This window comes from Octopus bimaculoides, chromosome 3 (assembly GCF_046866305.1).
Source record: "Octopus bimaculoides isolate indiv1 chromosome 3, ASM4686630v1, whole genome shotgun sequence".
NCBI lineage: Eukaryota > Metazoa > Mollusca > Cephalopoda > Octopoda > Octopodidae > Octopus > Octopus bimaculoides.
This window is the reverse complement of record NC_142930.1, coordinates 27,175,117-27,198,192: the sequence shown is the minus strand read 5'-3', so window position 1 is coordinate 27,198,192 and position 23,076 is coordinate 27,175,117. Positions and strand designations below refer to the sequence as shown.

Below are 23,076 nucleotides of genomic sequence, written 5' to 3'. Positions count from 1 at the left end.
AGTATTTGGATGTCTTGTCTTCTAATTCAATTCTAAATCAGGATAGGTTTAGTATTTTTTGCATACGTAACACTTACAACTAAATTGGTGTAATTCAGTTTGCAAAATGAAATACTCTGCGAGAAGTGAATTGTAATGAATCTAAACTTTTCCCAAAATGCATCTTATTGTTACTTCCAGCAGTATTGAAATAGGTTATTCAGCGAACACGGTAAAGCAATCTAAAGTATTAAATGATGAGAATAAAGAAAACTAGAAAAAAAACGAAACACAATTCCTACTCCAGACACTCGAGAGGGTATCTGTTCCTCTAAGATATTTACTAATTTAAATATATTTCATATAATATCGAGACAGTTATGGTAGAAACGGCTTAAGTTCCACTTGAAAATAGAATTATCTCCCTTAGAATTCTAACGGCGCATAACAATTTTCTTAGTCTATATATATATATATATATATATATATCAAAATATTCAAAATATTTCTTTTGATGTATATCATGCCTTGATTCTCTTTTAAGGAAATCTATAGTTACTTTAGTGCTACCTTAATTAATGCAGAGAGCGTCGAAATGCTAATTAAAAAATATGTGGCAAGACAAGCAATGTTCACTTCAAAGGTTATGTCCACAGTCGAATAAAACAAAGTCAAATTTACGTTCCTAAGATTTTGATTGTATAAAGGTGATCAACTTTCTCTTAATTTCAGAAATAAGTTAAAAATATTACATTCAATGGTTAGTTAAGTTAAATTAAGATGGCATAAGACACCATTTCGAGCGTGGCCGTTTTCGTGTGGGTGACACGTAAAAGCACCCACTACACTCTCTGAGTGGTTGGCGTTAGGAAGGGCATCCAGCTGTAGAAACTCTGCCAAATTAGATTGAAGCCTGGTGTTGCCATCCGGTTTCACCAGTCCTCAGTCAAATCGTCCAACCCATGCTAGCATGGAAAGCGGACGTTAAACGATGATGATGATGATGAAGACTGCCAGGATTATATCTCGCCATTCTTGTAAGAGGTTATATGGAAGTAGCTGCCAGCGATCCGTAACTGCAAACATTCTGTTTTTGTTCTTTCTTCGAGGATTTACATAGTTTTATAATGAAATTCCATCCAATTAATAATTTTAACAGTTTATGTCTGCTGCAATTATGGAAAAAACACATATTTCACTAACTTTTTCTATGAAGAATTCTAAAGTGGCAAAGTAGATTTTGCACCGAAATGTATAACTATTTCAAATGTAATGATTTTTTTCCCATTCTTTATGAGAAAATATAAAATACGACAATGTAAAAATTTGTCTAATTTGGTGAATTTCTTTTCTCATAAAAATACTTCAGATACCTTAAATATCAAAACTTAGCAACCGTTTAATAAGATTTCTCTCCCTTGACTAAGAGTTAGGTCCCTTTGATCAAGTTTTTTTTTAATAACTCTTGTATGAAAAGCTTTTCCACGTTAACAATTCTACTCGGTAGGGTTTTTCCCATGGATTTCAAATATATACAGCTATTTCTTAAAATCGGATACTTTCTGCGTTATTATTCATTCTGTAATTATATTTATTTTAATTCTTAGGTAAAGAGTATTAGGATTTAATATGAAACTATATACAATACCTATTGTGTGCACCAACCACGTTTTAGATTAATAATCTAAGTTTTGACATGACCAGCAAATCTAAGTCGATAACATCGACCTGAATATTTGACTGGTACTTATAACTTTTAGGAAAATTGGGTTTTTTCAATGAAATTTTATAAAAATACTAGTCATACGGCATACATTACGATTATAAAGGCCTTCAGAAAATTCACAAAAACTGAGTTTTTCCCTCATAACTTTTAGGAAAATGGAATTTTTTCAATGAAATTTTATAGAAATACATTTCAAACTGCATAAATTACGATTATAAAGTAATTTGTAGGAAAAATCTTTTCCAAAGAGTGGGAAGTGGACTTCGTAAAATTCGCAAGATCCAATGTTTTCCCTCATAACTGTATATATATATATATATATATATATATATAATTAGTGTACATTTATACACAAAGAGGCAAGCCTTAACAGGTTGCCTAACATACTAGAAAGAATAGTCAAAAAGTCCAAACCACAGTTAAGAGCAATTTCGAAGGGAATGAAAAATAAAAACATTTAGCATGTTTTACAGCCGGACCTCAGGTTTCGAACTTTAATTAGCAAATAAAATAATTTGCAAGGTAAAGTTCTCATCAGCAGACACACCAAAACATTTACTTATAAATTAGAGCCCAAATAACACGTGTCTCATCCTTATATATTATAATTTTTCAAATCCACCACGCAAGCGCAGTTTAAATTGGCAGCAAATAAAAAGTCCGATTAAACTTCAGAAATTGCTAAAATCATTTCTTAAAATTAATATGGGGTAGGGAAAGATTTTCCCCACAAATTACTTTATGGTCGTAATGTATACCGTTTCAAAGGTATTTATATAAAATTTCATTGAAAAAAAACCATTTTCATAAAAGTTATGAGGAAAAAGCTCGGATCTTGTGAATTTTCCAAAGTCCTCTCCTCATCCTCCCGTTGCTTTGTGTGAATTTGACTAACTGATATACTAGAACACACTTGCCCAACTGCTACGCAGTGCGATGAACCTTATATATATATGTACGTACATACAATGGGTTGCTGAAAAGTTCTTAGCTTTGGGTGAAAGAAAAAATAGAGAAGGATCAGTTAATTATGATTTTATTCAACATATTCTCATCACAGATTCATACACCTATTGCAGCAGTCCTTCAGATTTCATATATATGTATATACACACACTCTTGGAGTGGTTAGCGTTAAGAAGGGCATCCAGCCGTAGAAACTCTGCCAAATCATATTGGAGCCTGGTGTAGCCATCCGGTTCACCAGTACTCAGTCAAATCGTCCAACCCATGCTAGCATGGAAAGCGGACGTTAAATGATGATGATGATAATATATATATACATATATATAGAGAGAGATTGATTGATTTGCTTTGTCCATCACAGTAAAAATGATCTTGAAAACATTTTGTCTATGTTTGTACGTGCCGGATCCTGTACTTACACCAATTCAGCTCTCTCATGCATTCCCAACATTTCATCTCCTTAACAGCCTTCCCTCCTAGGCACATATTACATCCTCAATTTTTTACTCCCATCTGTTACCAGTCATCTTCCCATTTCCCCACCAATCACCTTCTTCCTGTGTCTTCATTCATCTCTCCCTTCCCTCAACTCCTCTTATATATCTGCCACAGCTCTGTACTAACTATAACTACACTCACTCCTTGAGTTTGCTCTGGTATCCTATCACTTTCTTTTCTTCTCAGCTATTCTCACTCACCCTTATATGAGGCAGCCATGTATCTTCCCTAGAGCAAGACACTCACACTCATTCCCTATAACAAGACACCCGCATTTGTCTCTCTATCCACCTCCATCCCTTCTTAAATAGTCACCCACTTAATTGAAGGGGCTTCTGAATTTTTTTTGTTCTTTACCTGTCTTGAAAGTTACTGTAAAGTTGACATTAAATAGGGCATCCAGCCACAGCAACTATGACAAAGCTTACAATGGAACTCAATGCAGCCTTGTGACTTATTGAATCCTGTGAAACCATCCAACCCAAGGTTGTATCGAAAACAGACATCAAATGATGCCATTACTGACTGAGCCATAAAAAAGATGAATTGGTAAATTTGGAAGCGTGAATCCAACAGAACATTGTAAGTGATATGTAAAATAGAGGCAAAAATATTGAGAAAAAGAACAAGATACAACTTTTTGCCGAAATTTATTATAAAAATAATATGTATATACATATTTAGGAATCTTATTGGTTTATACATTTGTAGTAGACAGGAAATAGCAAACATTCCTGATTTGTTTTAAAAGCATTTGTTAAGATGCATCAGTAAAGTGGCCCCAAATAGGAGTCAAAATTTGGTCTGGAAACTTGGTTTTCTAAGAAATTAGTGTTGCAGTATAGAACTTACCACCAACTACAGACGCTGCTACAGATGTATGTGTGTGTGCATGTGCTCGTGCATGCACATTAGCTCTGGTGTCTTTTTTTTTTAAACAAACCAGAGACTCTGATTTTGCAAACCTACAATCAAAAGCATTTCTACCTTGACCAACCAATCTTGCATTTAAAACATTTTTTTTCAGTATTCAAGAGTCTAATATTACATTTTCCAAAATAATCATATTCTTATTTGGGTTTTTTTTCTTATAAAACGTAAGGTATGACTTAAAGAAAACTTGGTTCCTATTTCTATCATGTTGAGTGATGATCTAGAGCAGTGTTTGTCAACTATTTTTGATTGCTATTTTACTCGGATGGATCCTCCTAGACATTCAGTATTTAAAAAATTGTATTATATTTTGATCATTAAATACTATTAGGAACTATATGAAAAAAATTGTTAAAATATATTGTGTGTTGTAGAAGAATAACCAATGTATTGCACATAAATTTTAACAACAAAACCTTATATGGACCTCCAGGAGCTATATGGATCCTGGTCAAGAACAACTGATCTAAGGTTTCCCTGTTGCTTCAATGTTTGCTAATGATAATACGAGGTCTTTAAAGTTTTATACAGTTTCTTAAGAACAGTGTGTTAAGAATCCAGCACATTCTTCTTTGCATGGAAATTACACACAGTTAATATTATACAGATGGTAGTTTAATAGCTCTATATGTTACCAGTATACCTAGATATGTTGAATCCAGTACCACTAGCTATAATACTAAAGTTAGCTGATTTTGTTTTTTTACAAACACATTCACCCATGTGCACTTTCTCAAGTGAGCAGTATAAGAGCTATTACCAGCTAAAGTAACCTACTGAAAACTCTCACCCAAATGCATGAATATATATCCACCTACCAATCATGTAGTTTACCAAGAACTTCTGTCACTGGAAATAAAATATTAATATAGAGAAAAGGTGTCTGAGGTGGGTAGCAAACATAACATTCTGAAACACTAGATAGGGATAACCAGGTGCACTGTCTGAAACACTCTGGATTATTTCAGAACAATTGGTAGACAGAATGGGTGGGGGAAAAAGACTGGATAAACAAGGCCCTTCAAGAGATATGAAGTTTTGGAAATTAAGGTAAACCATATAGCATCAAGTCTGAGAGAGAAGACAACTCTCATAGATGCAAGGGATGGAAACAGACACACTGAGTAGACTTAGTGGTATTGATTAGCAAAAGTAAGGAACAGCAGACAGATGGAAGACAGCTTGATGGTATGCAAATGTTGAGTAGTCTGCTAATGAGTACAGGTTTGTGTATCAGCTGGGTGATTTGTTCTGCTTGGATGTAGTCTAAAACATCTGTGTGAATCTATGATATTTAACTTTACAGCAGAAAAGATTAGTTGGTAGTAACTGCCTACAGAAGCTGTCTGCAGCTGTAGTCTTTAAAACATGTAACTCAGACAACAGAATTTACAACTAGACTGGGTGGTGTTTTTAGTGCATCGTGGTTTGCTATTAATACTTAATTCTTGTATACAGTAAGGATAAATATGTATGTGAAATGAGCTGACATTTTCTTTTAAAGACAGTATTTTCTCTTTCATGCTTTACCTCAGACTGAAGGCAATTTTCTCACATCAAAAGAGAAAAACAAATTAACAAAGAACCCCTCATTCTGTCTGGCAATTTGGTTTAACTGCCTTCAATGGGTTATAAATATTTTGTGCTGGAATGTCAATCAATCAAGGTTATCTAACTGCTTCTGTATGGTTTCAAGCTGAAAAATAACAAAATGGAAAACAGAAATTAATAAATCAATATTAACATTTGATAAACTTGGTTTATAGGGAAAATAACTATGGATGAGATATCAAACTTCTTGTTGGAGAGTGAGGAAGTCATATCTCTTGCAAGAATTTCATTGTTCTCTTCGTCACAGGACACCTAATTTCACATGCTGACCTGCCAACTTTCATTATTCTAAATTGAAGGAGATGGGTGTAACAGCACTTTGAACACAACCTACTACATACTGCTTGTCACAGCTGACTAGTTTGCAGAATGTAGTCAGGACATGATGGCAATTTGGAAGCTTGCTATGCAATAAAGCTTAATTGTTAAACTGGGTAAAAACACTACAGAAACTTATGAAATGTTTCAGAGCGATTATGGATTCACTTGAATGAACCAAGCAACTGTGTTTTGCTGGCATAAGCAAACAGGTAAAGCAAGTCCACAGGAAATCTCAAGATAATCCTTTTATTTATTCATTTTTTGACAGCAAGTGCATCATCTACATCCACTGAGTTCCCTTTGGCAAGACAGTCAATAAATACTACTTTGTAGAGCTTTTGAGGAGTTTAGGGAGAGATTTCATCACTAAAGGCTAGAGCACTTGTACCAGAACAATGCACCAATTCACAATTCCATCTTGGTAACCAACTACTTCACAAAGCTGGACTTCAAAACTGTTCCTCATCTCCCTACAGTCCACAATCTACTCCCTGTGACTTTTCATTCTTCCCCAAGCTGAAGGAGATGATGAAAGAAGCTGTGACAAGGGTCCTGGACACCTTCATGGAACCTTGTTAAAGTGACTGGAATGCTACAAGTGCATTGAAGTCAGAGAATCGTACTTCAAAGAAGAGAATCTTGTACTTCTTTGAAATAAATGTCTTGCATGAAGAAGTCTCAAAACTTCTGCAATGCACCTTGCACATGGAGATGTTATCTACATACTAAATAACAGTTGAGTTAATGCTCTAATGGTTCTGTTAGCTCACCGCTCTAATAATACCATTAATGCTCTTACAACAGGGTACAGATTTGTAAAAGCTGTCCATAGGGTACAAAACTAATTCCAAAGTATACACCATACATTTATTTCAATGGGGAAAAAAAGATCTATTAACATACCTGGTTATAGAAAGTATACAGTTCCTGGTGTGAAAATTCTAATTGTAGTTTTTCAGCATTCTGAAAAAGAGAGTGGAAATGACAAGTTATAATCAGAATGATATGAAGCTTTTTGTGATTATATATTGTAACAAAGTTTCAAAACCAGAAAAAAATCTCTGAATATTCATCAGATAGTAAGATATAATCATATATTCTGTATATCCTTAGAGCTCAATGGGGATTTTTCAGATAAGTAGCTGTCTTTTACCATGATAATTATCCAGAGATTTTCCAGGATAGCAAATTCATGTCAAAATGTATAATCAATAATAGGATTTTATATATATATATATATATATATATATATATATATATATATATATATATATATATATATATATATATATATATATATATATATTCAAATTGTGTGTTAGAAGCAGCTCAGTTTGGATGAAGATGTTGAGTTCTGAGTCAGGCAAAATGGCACAAAGTGATCTGGAACTGAGGAAGTTTATCAGAACATTTCCTGTGGTAATAACAAAAAAAAAAAAAGACTAAGGCTGGTGGTGTCACATTGCTGAGACAAGGATTACAGAGTTGAAGCAAGAAAGACAAAGCAAATTAGACTCACTTTTGAACCTGGTCAAGGAGATCCAAGTGACAAGCTGGTGTGACTGCCCAAATATAACAATATTTCATACAAGGACAAATTGGATTAGGATGGAATGAATTAAGATGGATTGCTCAGTATTGATCTTATAAACCAAATAGGTGTTGAGACAAACAGAAGAGTGTTTAAGATATAACAATATCTAAGAAAGTTTTGTGAAGAGATAATGATAGACTAGCCTGAAGAAAATTAGTCCACACAAACATGGACAAAAGATCAGGGTTTGTGGAAAGATATTGTGTTGTTTATGCTTGAAAATTAATGCTAAAAGCAGTAAAAGAGACATAATGATGATGAAAATTATAATAACGATACAAATAATGATACCTGTTTGCCTTCTCGGTTTATCTTCAGTTCAAACATTGCATTAGGTTGTTTCATTTTTGATCGACTACCATTGGCCATCTCCAAGTTGAGCCGCCAGTTGATGGCATTCAACTAGCAAATTGAACCACAGAATGAAATAAAATAAAGAAATATTTTAATAATATAAAAGAAATTTCTTCAAACTTGATATGTAATTTTTACGAGTCTGTTTAGTCTAGACTGAAAATGAATTTACCAATTGTTTACATGATGACAATGAAAAAGCTGAAAGACTAATAGGAATCAGTTACTTGAATGAACTGATTTAATATCCTTTTTACATAGTTTAGTCAAAGAAAGTGGGACAGACTCATGATGTAAGCAAAATCTAAGAGACTGTGATATAGGAAAGGGGAAATATATATTACAGTTTATGGGTTGCTGCTAACCATAACTTTGAAATCTCTAGAAGTTGGCAGCCTCTCAACATATTGTACTATCTGAGACATCAGTCTCAAATTAGAGGGAAAAAAACAGGATTATCTACAAGGAAATATGGCAACATCTTATAATGTTATTCATGAAGCAGTATTTCTACAAGATCTGGTGGCAAGCCTATGTCAGAAAGTCACTTCCTCATCATGTACCTTTTAACAAACAGGAGTACTCAGCAAAAGAGGATGTTTAAAGAGCATTCCATTAAAATCACATATTATACTCAGGCTAGAATCTTGGTCTGAATACTTGCAACAGATCACACTTCATTAAAGACTAAGGCTAGTGGTGATGTCTTAAGCTGAACAATGGATTAGATCTTGCACCTCAAAAAAATAAAGGAAGGAAATTCTTAAGGTACTGACCCAGTGAAAGTTGAAAAGAAAAATCATAAGAACAATAGGGTCTTAGGAATGAGATAAACACAAATACCCTAAATCATCATTATCACCGTTTAACATCCATGTTAAATGGCGATAGAGGTAGAATAACAACAACAAAGATAATAACATTAATGATACAAGTGTCAAATAGTATGACCTCAAATGCATACCTGATCTGGTACCAGTGTTCTTTGTCTTAACTTCTGAAGTATTTCCTTGGCATGCGTTGACCATGCCTCAACAATCGCCTGTATCTGAAACCAAAATGCACATATATACAAAATTTTATTATGTATATAAGGTCTTTACCCATTGCTACACTATCAGAAAAAAAAAATTGTTACTCATGCATGCACTTTCTTTTAATAGAAAAACGGTTATATAGTGTATGTCTTGTTAGTTTCTGCCAATCTTTTACACACACATTCTCTCTCTCTCACTATATTTCTCTCTCAAAAACAACAACCTGTCATTATAGTGAAAGTCTTTTTAAAATATGGGTTGCATTGTCTCTATGCTGAAAACATATAGAAATACACAGACACACAAACAACCAAACAAATAATTTATGTAGTTATATAATGAAAGTCTTTTGCTCTTTGAAGCTGTGCTGTGTTGACAGACTTGCACTTAAAACTCCTGTTTTTAATCAAAACTTATTAGTTACTATGGTGACAACATCACCTGTCTATTTATCTTTTGTGCGCGCACACACACACACTTTCTCTCCCTCTCTTTCTCTCTCTCTCACACACACTGCATTTCTCTCAACAACTGCTTTTTCTCCTTCCCTTCTTCTAAAAATACATTGTGATGTATATTTTGATTCCTCCCCTTCTTTCCCTACCTCTAATAGATATTGTGACATGTACGCATGCACACACACACAAACACACACATAAATATATATTTTACTTGTTTCAGTCATTAGATCACTGTTGACTTTGGATTTAATTTCCCATATGAAGAGAAATAAGTACCAAACAGCCATAAGACAAATATATTTGATTAACACCCTTGGTGGTGTTAATTCTAGTATTGCCATAGTCTAATAACTGAAACCAGTCAAAGAAAAAATAATTCTGGAAAGAAAAGGCAACTTACCTTATCTTCGTTGATCTCCAGTTGCTCAAGTTGCTGTTTCAACACAGCTGGTTTAGCTGAATGGTAAGCAGCCTGCAATAAATATCAAACACCATTGATAATATGTAACATATATTTATGTGTATCTATATGTATATACACATAATGCTTACATATAGAGATATTAAATATGACATGAGCAAGGGATATGCAGACACAATATTACCATTTTTCTTTCACACTACTTGTTATGTACTCTCTTCTCTTTTTCAGCTAACGAGAACCCCTCTCTCAAAACAAAGATAAAAATACAATCCAAGTTCTCCCCTTATTCTTGTGGTTGCTTATCGTAGATGGTTCATAATATTGAGGAAATTATAATCCATTGCTTGATTAATTTCACTGTAAAGAAGCCCTTCACCAGGTGGTAAGTATTTGCAATCTTCTTTACAGGTGCTAGCAACTGTCCCCTAACTATCCCCTCAGTTTTCCTTTAAGTTTACAGCTTTAGAGCCACCACAGTCAATGTCAGCTCAATTAAAAGTAGAACCAGTGAGATTATAGAAATGCTAGAACAGAAGCATGTAGACATGTGCTGTGTCCATGAGGCATCAGCTAGATTCTTTGTGAACAAGGAACATCATCACCATTTAACATTTGTTTTCCAAGCTGGCATGGGCTGGACAGTTTGACAGAAGCTGGCCAGATGAAGGGCTGTTCAGGCCCCATGTCTGTTTTGGTACGGTTTCTAGGCTGGATACTCTTATTAACACCAACCAATTTGCATAGTGTACTGGGTGCTTTTACGCAGCACCAATATGGGTGCTTTTTATGTGGCACCAGCATTTACAAGCCCACAAGATTAGGAATGCTCAGCTGGAGGAGGTTGCAAGGGAAAAGCCTGTATGCAAAGGCAACCACACTTTTACTTAGCTTGATGTATCTTTTCAAGCACAGCAAAACCGCAGAAGTCTCAGTCCCCTGTGAGTCCCAACACTTGTAGATCCTTTCTCACTGCTTTGTCCATGAACAAATTCTTTAAGGTCGGCACAGTAGTAATGGGGTGGGTGGTGTGTGCATGCTTTTTGGGAGAGATGTGGGCAGATAAAGTAATCAAGGTAGTCAAAGTATGATGTGATAGTTAGGCTTAGGCTTGTCTTAGAGAAATCAACACTGACACTTATCTCCACCAATGTTCCATAATCAGGGATGGCAGATGAACATAAGGTCCTTCTACAAATCATCGCAATGACGAATAAGAGTGACTTTATTATTGTGACTACTAACTTCATGTAACATGTTGGCCAGCATCCCGATGGATTCCAAAGATGATGGGAAGTTATTGCTTTGGTGTTACAAATGAGGATGAAACAAAGCTGCTGGAGTTCTGTGATGCAACAGCTTGATGATCTGCAACACTAACTTCAGGAAACCAACAAGCTGCCAGATTACTTATCAATCTGTTGGGCAAACAAGCCAAATTGACTAAATTCTCAAGAAAATACAGGCTAGACAGATGCTTGTAAGTGCAATGTCTTTCCCATGAGAAGAGTATACAATCTAAGTCAATGGTAAGTGACATCAAACTTAAAACTATAATGTCTCAGAGAAACAAACCTACCTGGAAAAGAAAGATAGGAAAACAGACCTTGCAAAAAGTCAGAAATTTAGAGATATTCTAGTTGAAATTTGGTAAAAATAAAGAAGTACAGTATAGAAGACAATTTCAAGTTCCTACAAGACAATCTACTAAGGACTACTGTGGCTGGTGTAAAGTCTCACCCATCCTGCTATCACTTTTTTAACTAGGGCACTATTAATTTAGCAGCTGTAATTATATGAGATCAGAACTGCACATATTTCATCCCCCTTTTGTATTATCAGTTAGCTCTCGCCTTGTAACCACTTCCTTCAGGCACTCATCTCACATTCTCAATATCACACATAGCACTTTATCTGCCACTGAACACCCAGTCATATCTACCATTGATGCCCACTTCCCACCTTTTGTCATTCACTATATCCACTTCTACATCCATGCTAGCATGGAAAGCAGACGTTAAACGATGATGATGATACCACTAACCTCCATCTCTGTGCATCTCTCTCTCTTTGTCCTTACACTTCACATCATTTTAATATTCCACATCTTTCTCTGTTTGTTGTTGTTGTGGAGGCGCAATGGCCCAGTGGTTAGGGCAGCGGACTCGCGGTCATAGGATTGCGGTTTCGATTCTCAGACCGGGTGTTGTGAGTGTTTATTGAGCGAAAACACCTAAAGCTCCACGAGGCTCTGGCAGGGGATGGTGGCGAACCCTGCTGTACTCTTCCACTACAACATTCTCTCACTTTTACTTCCTGTTTCTGTTGTACCTGTAATTCAAAGGGGCCAGCCTTGTCACACTCTGTGTCAGTCATGCTGAATATCCCCGAGAACAAAGTTAAGGGTACATGTGTCTGTGGAGTGCTCAGCCACTTGCATGTTAATTTCATGAGCAGGCTGTTCCGTTGATCGGATCAACTGGAACCCTCGACGTTGTAAGCGACGGAATGCCAACGACGTTCTCTGTTTGTGGTTTTATTATACTGCTCCTCCCCATCACTTTCCTTCCATAAGGCTACTGATGAGCTCCTCCACTCTGGTTGACTCCTACTTTCTGGTATCCACCTTTAACCATGCCTCCATACCTTCTCTTCACTCACTGCATTCACATCTATTTCCATCACAAACCGTCTTATCACTGTCCTTCCACATTTTCGAGAACTTATCCACCCTCCCTTCCTGATACTCTGTCCCTATTTTCACTTATATTCACCTTCTTGTACGTTGAGGTTACATCTTGACACCATCATTACCATTTTTTCTTTTTTTCTATCTTGGGTAGCGAAGTATTTCTTCTACAACGAGACACTTATATGTGGTCATTCTATCATACTTTAGCCACTCAGCACTAGGCATAAAGCTACTTCCCTCAAAACTACACACCCACTCAGTCAAAAGACTTTGTCTTGAAAGTTTCTTGGTGCCCTTTCTAGGACCAGTGCCACAAAAAGAAAATATGCCCAGTACAGGCTGTAAAATGGTTGGTATTAGGAAAGGCATCGAGCTATTCAAACCCTATCGAAACAAACATTGGAGCTTCACACTGTCCTTTGGCTCACCAGATTCAGTTGAACTGCCCAACCCATGGAAGACAAATGTTAAATGGTAAGGATGGTGGTATCTGTAAATATAAATGTTTCTATCTCAGCCATAATGATGTATAGAAGTAGCTTCTATGTAGTCACTCACCCTGCTAAAAATAGAAGCCAAATATCGCTAAAGTCATTTAAAAATAACACAAAACACACTGGATAAAATAGACGGAAATAAAATGTCCACAAATATAATCATAGCCAAACTATATTATTCCAGTTGAACTTAACTGAACAAGAATTATAAATTTATTGACTGACCTGTTGCAAAAAGAACTCAAGAGACTGTATCATTAGCTCCAAGTCAGCAGCAGGTAGATCTAATGTCTGTTCCAGCTTGCTCTCTTCTTCTTCTGTAAAGGATCTCTCATCCTAGAAATTAAAATAATAATTGTTTCTAATTTAGACACAAGAACAATAATTTTGGAGAAGCTGGGTCAGTCAATTACATTGATCGTAGAACTTGACTGGTACTATATTTTACTGGCTCCATAGGATAAAAAACATTGTTGAACACTAAACATTTAAGGGCTGCAACTACATACTGCTAAATATTTTAACCAAGGTTCTAATGATTCATCCAATCTTTTTTCTAACACTGACAGGTATGGCTGTGTGGTTAAATAGCTTGCTTACCAACAATGACGCTTCAGTTTCAGTTCCACTGCATGGTACCTTGGGCAAGCATCTTCTACTATAGCCCTAGAGTAAGTAAAGCCTTGTGAATGATTTATTAGATAGAAACTGAAAGAAACCTGTTTATATACACATGCATATAAGGTGCAGGAGTGGTTGTGTGGTTAAGAAGTATGCTGCCCAACAATATGGTTTCAGGTTCAGTCTCACTGCATGGCATCTTAGATGTTTTCTACTGTAGTCATGGATCAAGCAAAGCCTTGTAAATGAAATTGGTAGACATAAAAAGCACTTGGAACACTCACTCTATGGTAGTTGGCTTTAGGAAGAGCATCCAACAGTAAAAACTATACCAACACAGACAGTAGAGCTTGGTGCAGTCCTCTGGGTTGCCAGCTTCTGTCAAACCATCCAACCCATACCAGTAAGGCAAACAGATGTTCAATGGTAATGATGAGGATGGTGATGGTGTGTATGTGTGTGTGTGTGTATGTACATGCATGTGAGTGTCTGTGTATGTACACTTGTGTTGATATCACATGATGGTTGTAAACATGTATCATTGTCATACAAGTGATGTCATTCACTTCCATTCTCCAACAAAAACATGTCTGAGGATGGGTAAATATTGCCCTGCTTGGAAACAGGTAAGCGTTGGCTACAGAAAGAACATCAGCTATAGAAAATCTGTCTCAACAAATTCCATCTGAGCCATGCAAGCATGAGAAAGTGGATGTCAAAACAATGATGACATAAGGCTGTACATTTAGGAAAGGAGTATAATAAACAGCCTTAAAATTGACTAGTACTTTACCTTTAAGGATGAAAGGGCAAGTAGACACTGTGGGGATTTGAACTCACATGTTCAACGATCAACATGGTTAGCTTTGACCTTTTCTCTAAAACAATGAGAAAACATAAAAGTGGATGGAATAGTGAGAACAATGTAGAAACTAGAAGTTAATCACATTGAGGAAAATTTTTTTTTAAATGTTACCCATCGCGATTATCTTGAAAGATAGAAAGTAGACATAAAATGATGCAATCATCATTTTATGTCTACTTTCCATGCTGGAATGGGTTGAGTGCATTGACATGGTTCATGTCAAAGTCAGTGCCTTCTTAAATGGATTGGAGGACCACTTCTCATTCTACATTTAATATCGGACTTAGATCTTATGGCTGGACACTATCTAATCACACATAATTTTACAACGAGTACTGGTGCATTTTTTAATGGGACCAGTGCTACACAGGTCATCACATCCTTAATGAGACAAAAGAGTCCTCTTGACTCTATGTTGTTTATGCTCAATTGCTAACTATTTGAGTGCATTTAATGACAGCACCACCTTACTTCATGAAGTAGTATGAAAAAGCTCACATCACTTTATACTGTGGCCAGTCCCTCAATACAAAATGATCTGGAGGGTGAGTATAAAATAGAGTGGCAACAAAAGAAAATTAGGATGACTAGATGAAGACAAAAGAAGGATGGGATAAACAGTGATTGAGATGGAGAGAGGGAGGGAATGTTGACTGCTAGTACTAAAAGAATAGTAGTTAGAAGGACTGAATACAGGTAGGTCAAGTACCATCCTACTCTGTACGGGCAGTATGTCTGTAGTGTGATCCTCCACTAACTAGGTTGAGAATATATGTGGGACATTAGATCTCTGAATTACACATACTCCCATTGGTTATTATGTCACTACTTTATGCAATACAGGTCTGTTGAGGACGGGGGCTATGTTTAATAACAACCTGCCATAGTACCTATGCCTTTCAGTCCTTAGAATCTTAGCTGCATGCAAGGTACACAACTTGCATAAAGATATGAACAGTAGGACCCTTATTAAGCTGCTCACTTAGCCATGCATAGAACATCAGTTGACTGGAACACATAACACTCTATGCTACAGTGCATTGTTTCTTGGAACAATTTTGTTACATTCCTAACTACAGATGATAAAAATAATCTACCCTCTTTAGACATGGATGTTCTGAAAGTATAGTTATTAGAATAAGAATAGGATGGAGAAAGTTTGGAGGGCTATTACCTCTGTTGACTACAAAATGTCACTTTCTCAGACTGGAAGGCAAATTGTATGAAGCTTATATACAAACACCAATGTTACACTGAAGTGAGACATAGGCCATGAGTGAACAGAACATGCATAACCTAGAGAGGAATAAAGCTAGTATGCATCACTGAATGCACAGTATCAGTGTGCATATACTACAAAATGATAAGGTATTGAAAGAAAAGACAGGCAAATAGGCAATCAGATGCAATGTGCAAGAGAGAAGACTGTGCTGGTTTGGTCATGTGATGCTTATGGATGAAGACAGCTGCATAAAGACATGTGGGTTGCTTAAAGTGGATGAGACTTGTGGAAGAGGTCTGCCCAGGAAGACATAGGACAAAGTAATGAAGATGGATCTCAAAAAATTGAGTCTCATAGGGGAGATTTTAAAGGACTGAGATAACTGACAAATAGCTGTGTTCGAGAAGACCAGTCCACCACAGCAAAAATGATGTCCTAAAAGCATTCTGTGTAGGCTTGCAGCCCATTATGCCCAGTCAAGTATTTCCCATATTTTATTCCTGTGACTTTCTCCCATAACTCCTCTATGGCACTACTATTTGAATTTCCTAGTATCAATATATACACACAATCTTGTGTATATGTGGTACACAAACACACACATACATGAAGAGTAATCATACACAAATTCACAAAAGAGATATACATACCCACACCATGAATATATAGGTATATCCACCTCTCTCTCTCTCTCTCTCTATATATATATATATATATATATATGCACATTAATAAGTAGGAAGATAGACAAAACACAAACCCCTTCAGGCAGATGGCCCTGCTCGATCTGTAGAAAAGGCGTAGGTAGAAACTCCATAAGTTGTACCCAGTGTAAGCTATGGACACATAAGAGATGCAGCAATATCAAAGGGAGGCTTACTGGGAAGATAGTTTTTGTACGTGGCAGATGCTCAGAAGCAATAAACACTGAAAATGTGCAGAAAACAACTTCTGTCTCATTCCAGGGAGAAAAACTGGACGTGGTTGATAGCTTCCGCTATCTAGGTGACCAAGTTATCGGGGGAGGGTGCGCTGAAAGTGTAGCTGCTAGAATAAGAATAGCCTGGGTAAAGTTCAGAGAGCTCTTACCTCTGCTGGTGACAAAGGGCCTTTCACTCAGAGTAAAAGGCAAACTGTATGATGCATGTGTACGAACCGCCATGCTACATGGCAGTGAAACATGGACCATGACTGCTGAGGACATGCGTAAGCTCACAAGAAACGAGGCCAGTATGCTCCGATGGATGTGTAATGTCAGTGTGCATATTTGACAGAGTGTAAGTACCTTGAGAGAAAAGTTGGACCTAAGAAGCATCAGTTGTGGTGTACAAGAGAGACAATTGCGCTGGTATGGTCATGTAGCAAGAATGGATGAGGATAGCTGTGTGAAGAAGTGCTACACCCTAGGGGTTGAGGGAACCTGTGGAAGAGGTAGACCCAGGAAGACCTGGGATGAGGTGGTGAAGCACAATCTTCGAACTTTAGGCCTCACCGAGGCAATGACTAGTGACCGGGACCTTTGGAAATATGCAGTACGTGAGAAGACCCGGCAAGCTAAGTGAGTGCATAATCTGTGGCCTCTGCCAGAAATGTAACCAACTCACTTATTCATATCTTTATTTCATTGGACACTAAACTCTGCTTGCGAAGACCTGTTGAGGCAAGTGAACTGAAATCGAAATCGAACCAAAATAAATTGAAATCAAACCAAATTCGACAACAGGCACCCATGCCAACCTCTCCTTCATCGGACACTAAACTCTGCTTGTGAAGACCAGTTGGGGCAAGTAAAATCGAAATCATAATTGAACCATATTCAATGACCAGCACCTGTGCCAGTGGAGCACTGTCCGAGCATGATCATTGCCAGAACAGCTGTCTGGCTTCCGTGCCAGTGGCACGTAAATAGCACAATTTGAGTGTGATCGTTACCAGTGTCGCCTTACTGGCACTTGTGCTGGTGGCACGTTAGAAAATCATTAAAGCGAGGTCATTGCTAGTGCCACTGGACTGGCTCCTGTGCAGGTGGCACGTAAAAAACACCATTTTGAGCATGGCCGTTGCCAGTGGCATGTAAAAGCACCCACTACACTCTCAGAGTGGTTGGCATTAGGAAGGGCATCCAACTGTAGAAACTCCGCCAGATCAGAGTGGAGCTTGGTGTAGCCATCCGGTTCACCAGTCCTCAGTCAAATCGTCCAACGCATACTAGCATGGAAAGCAGACTTTAAACGAGGATGATGATGATGATGATACTAACTCATACATTCACAAATTCCTGGAATTCTTTTGACTCAAGCAGAAACGACTTGTTACTGTAAATAACTTACCTGAATTCCATTAAGAATTTAAATAAATTTCAAAAACAAGCATATATATATGTGTGCATGCACACATATGTGTATATATATATGTGTGTGTGTGTGTGTTTACAAGCAAATTGTTTAAACTCACCTTCAAGTCTATTTTCTGCAAAATACGGGACAATATTGGAGTAAATAATTTTGGATCCAAGTTATTGATGAAACTCACTGCTTTCTGGATGCTGAAGAAAGAAAACAAAAATCAGTACCTGTTCTCGAAATAATTTTTCTAAACAGGTACAATGCCTGTCTGACATAACATTGTACTGTTTGTGACTAAGATACTTCACTCTCAAAGCAAAGTCGAGCCACTTCTAAGTACAATGGTTGGCATGATTTGCAATGACAAGCAATGGCAGGACTGAAGAATTGACAAGTGTTTCATTGCTGTATTTGTAATTACTCTAGTAAGAAAAACATATATACCTGTCATACAACAATATCTAATCAAGGAAGAGATTATCTCTTGCTATCTGCAACTCTTCCTATTCTTCCAAATTATGATGTTTGAATATGAAGTGGTGGAACTGCAAGTCTTTCAACCTTCACTCATTTCCTTTGAGCCTTCTGTCACTATGCTCCCTTCTATTCACCTGCTATGCCATTGTATTTTGAGAATGTGCTTTGATATCTCATCCTTCTCTACATCTTGTTATTTTCTCTATTACCATCCCTCACAATAAATCCATTCCTCCCATCAGATAGTAAGTACACCCAGCATATGCCCCAACACACACAATATCTAGCAGGGTATGATACAACCTAGTCACCAGTATAGTAAATGAAGTTGTGCAGAAAGATGCCATATCCACCAGAAAATCCTTTCCCCCAGCTTACAGTAACATCTAACACCTCATATAAAATCATCATTTCTTCTCAATTCTGTCTTTTGGTGGAATGTGCTCTTTTATACTGTAGGTTATAAGATGATTTCACCAGAATAGGTTGCATAAAAGAAGCACCTGCTACACTCTGTAATGTTGTTGGCAAATCAAGCAGAGACAATGCAGAGTTTGAGAGGATAGGATTTTCTAACCTCATCAAGGGTAAAACAACCTCTAACAGTGCTGGTGCCTCAAAAAAATGTATTCAGTACACTCTGTAAAGTGGTTGGTGTTAGGAAGAGTATCCAAATGTAGAATTCAAACTAAACTGCAATACTGGACCAAGGGATTTTCTTCCAATCTATTAGATCCTGTTGAACCATCCAAATCATGCCAACAAAAGAAGTGGACACAAAGAGACTATGATAACAATCACACTCACACACACATATATATATATCAAAGAACACAAATAGGGTTCAAATTTTAAACCCTATTTGTGGTGTTCTTTATATGTATGTCACATCTGGAATCAATGCTGAATCAGATGTACAGTTTATATTGGATTTGATACCTATAGTGTATATCATCATCGTTTAACATCTGCCTTCCATGGGTTGGACGATTTGACTGAGAACTGGTGAACCGGATGGCTGCACCAGGCTCCAATCTGATCTGGCAGAGTTTCTACAGCTGGATGCCTTTCCTAACGCCAAACACTCCGAGAGTGTAGTGGGTGCTTTTATGTGCCACCAGCATGAGGGCCAGTCAGGCGGTACTGGCAATGGCCACATTCAAAGTGGTGTTTTTCACATGCCACCTGCACAGGAGCCAGTCCAGTGGCACTGGCAACGACCTCACTCGAATGTTTTTTCACGTGCCAGTAAGCCGATACTGGTAACGATTACACTCAAATTGTGCTATTTACGTGCCACTGGCATGGAAGCCAGACAGCTGCTCTGGCTATGATCACGCTCGGATGGTGCTCTTAGTGCTCCACTGGCACAGGTACCTGTCATCGAATTTGGTTCAATCACGATTTTGATTTCACTTGCCCCAACAGGTCTTCACAAGACAAGTTTAGTGTCCAATGAAAGAGAGGTTGGCATGGGTGCCAGTCGTCGAATTTAGATCAATTTCATTTGCCTCAACAGGTCTTCGCAAACAGAGTTTGGAGTGCAATGAAGGAAAGGTACACATAAGTGGGCTGGCTACACCCCTGGCAGAGGCCTCAGATTATGGTCTCACTTGGCTTGCTGAGTCTTCTCACACACTGCATATTTCCAAAGATCTCGGTCACAAGTCATTGCCTCAGTGAGGCCTAATGTTCGAAGGACGTTCTTCACCACCCCAGGTCTTCCTGGGTCTACCTCTTATATATATATATAACCCTAAAACCTACACGACTAGGTGAAAAGCCCTTCATTTAATATGTGACATTAATAAAAATCTGTAAATGTACAAACATCCAGGTTTCTGAGTACCTTAATTTTTTTCTATATAATTTCTGTACATCACCTCCAAACCTTCAAATATATATATATATATATATATATATACACACACACACACACACATACATACCTGCAATGTTCTACCAACAAATGACACCTAATGGCTGTTTTATCTTACAGTTAACACAAGATTATGGTACCCAACTAGTCCTGGTGTCCTATGTGTTGATGTGCCAAGATTCGAATGAATCCTGTAACTAATCTCTCAATCTTCCTATCTTTATATATATATATATATATATATTAGAAAAAATAATAAGGTACTGAGATCTGGATAGTTGTACATTTACAGATTTTTATTAATATGTCACATCTGTAGAATCTATTAGAGTAGATGCAAGGGCTAATATATGATTTATAAAAACATGTGACATATTGATAAAAATCTGTAAATGTACAACCATCCAGATCTGAGTACCTTATTATTTTTTCTAATACATAATACCTGTACATCACCTCCAAACCGTCTAATATATAAATATATATATATATATATATATATATATATATATATATATATATTGATAGAAAATGACAACAAAAGAAAGAGACCTCGATATTATGTAAATAGAGGAATTTATCTGTAAATAATATGTGACAATTATTCAGTAGCCAAAAGAAACTCGGAGTTTTATCATGGCTACCGAATAATTGTCGCATATTATATATATATATATATATATATATATATATATATATATATATATATTCATTTGCAATAAACTTTCATTTAGCTTTTCAGTAACAATTGGTGATAGATAATATGAAAGCTTCAGATTGAGTATTGGCATAAAAGAAGCGATTGAGTTTCAATGTCACACAAGTTGAAAGTAAATAAGTTCCCCGAAAGGAGTATCAATTAGCACCTTGGTAGAGGATAGACTAAGGAAAACATAAAAAGAAGAAATGCAAAATGGATACATGTTGGACTCGTTGCTTATAGGTTGCAAGTTCCAATTACTGTAGTTTTCGTTATTCTCCAGATATTAAAGTTACGAGCCAATTTCGATCATTAATAGTGCATTTTCTCAAATGTAGGAAGGTCTAAATACCAGAACATCCCATCCAACTGTTTAAAAATACGAGTCTGTCATGCGCTGTAATGAAACCAGTATGTAGGTGGGCAGTGCCAAGACAACAATGACAGAAAAGAGTTACTTCCCTTCCTTCATGCGAAATTTGAAATTGTTCGTGTATATTATAGAAAGATATATATTTATCACATTGTACAAACACTTAGAATTATAGAAAATGGATGGAGGATAAAAGTTTCTATAACAGCCAAGCATTTTTCCAACACCAAGAAATTAAAACTGAAAACTTTTCTGGCTCTTAACTCTATGTAAAATAAAGATAATTATATAAATACATAGTACTGGAATTATTAGTGAATATTTTTAGTCTGCTCTATATGCAAAAGCACAGATTCATACAAATTGTAAACGCTAAACGATATTGACATCATTATTAACAATAATTAGTAACCTCTAAATGTGTATTTAAAAATAATCAAAAGTTAGATGCGAATAATTTCTTATAAGCGGAGCCGAAAAATACACGCCCCTTTTTTTACAATAACAGCAAATATAAAGATCAACTCAACATCTATGACGGTATTCAAGCAATCAGACATATATATATATATATGTATATATATATATATATATATATACACGTACACAGAGAAAAAATTATTGATAATAAAGATGTGAGAACGTCAAAATGTTTTTAAGCATGCCATTTAAAAAATAAATAAATTAAGAAAAGTGCAGATAGACTATTCGCCACTACTGTTCGTAACAGGCTAAAACCACTGAAAAATGCATTTTGTGTAATGCTAAACCAAGGTTCATTAAGCGTGAATATTTTCCTAAAAGTCCAGTAAACACAACCTCATTAGAAATTGCCGAAATGGAATAAGTCTTACGAAAGCCGGTAGAATTTACATTAACGGGTTAGCAGTCGAATGTGTGTCCAGACTTTTATAATTTATAGATTTTAATAACTGAACTATGCTACGAAATTTATATCTACACGTAGAAAAACAAAAGCCACATTTGCCGATAACTACATATATTAATAAACAATGTACGAACGTACCTGGGTGTACTTGAAAACAACAACGCCATCTTGGATTAAGTGTCATGTGACTGTTGAATCGAGGTCACGTGATTAATAAACTGACCACGTATTCTTCCAGTTTGTAATCAGAAACTGAAAGTAATTTTCATTAGTCGCTATTCCGCAATCTCCGTAAATCTTCGTACAAAGTAAATAGTTTTGCAGTAAATTTGGAAAAGCACAGCGTGTTTATGATGAATGTATAAAAATAATGGTTTCAAATTTTGGTTCAAGGCTAGCAAATTCGGAGAAGGGGCTAAGTCGATTATATCGACCACAATGCTCAGCTGTTCACCCAGCTACCCTCTCTACCCCCAGCACCAATCTTCCCCCACCAATATTCCCTCCCCGTCCGAATTCTAATTCTAATGCCGACCCCACTGATGCTGCCAGTACTCCCCCAAGCTGTGTTCTCTGCACCCGTACAAGTCGCAATTTGAAGACCATCGAATACCA

The 23,076-nt window shown here is 36.6% G+C and overlaps 1 protein-coding gene across 3 annotated transcripts; it reads right to left on the bottom strand.

Moving 5' to 3' along the window:
- Positions 1-3,806: 3,806 nt before the first annotated feature.
- Positions 3,807-22,640, bottom strand: LOC106868948 (COMM domain-containing protein 10). Of its 3 annotated transcripts, none has more exons than XM_014914422.3 (8): positions 22,600-22,640; positions 18,253-18,343; positions 13,316-13,426; positions 9,881-9,952; positions 8,947-9,030; positions 7,920-8,030; positions 6,938-6,997; positions 3,807-5,798 (listed from the first exon to the last, which is right to left on the bottom strand). In XM_014914422.3, exons 1-8 carry the CDS (start codon positions 22,626-22,628, stop codon positions 5,760-5,762), a joined length of 597 nt encoding a protein of 198 aa, XP_014769908.1. In that variant the 5' UTR covers positions 22,629-22,640; the 3' UTR covers positions 3,807-5,759. The 3 variants fall into 3 exon arrangements, with proteins under 3 accessions (XP_014769908.1, XP_052822550.1, XP_089204869.1); XM_052966590.2 differs by lacking the exon at positions 22,600-22,640 and adding an exon at positions 21,366-21,641; XM_089348743.1 differs by lacking the exon at positions 13,316-13,426.
- Positions 22,641-23,076: the final 436 nt, after the last annotated feature.

What these genes read in the sequence shown, in the direction of transcription:
- LOC106868948 (XM_014914422.3), bottom strand. Translation starts at nt 22,628, where the DNA reads ATGGCGTTGTTGTTTTCAAGTACACCCAG. An exon ending in TGCAGAAAATAGACTTGAAG is followed by an intron (nt 13,427 to 18,252) that starts GTGAGTTTAAAC and finishes TTTAATTTCTAG; the next exon opens with GATGAGAGATCCTTTACAGA. An exon ending in TTGAGTTCTTTTTGCAACAG is followed by an intron (nt 9,953 to 13,315) that starts GTCAGTCAATAA and finishes TATTTATTGCAG; the next exon opens with GCTGCTTACCATTCAGCTAA.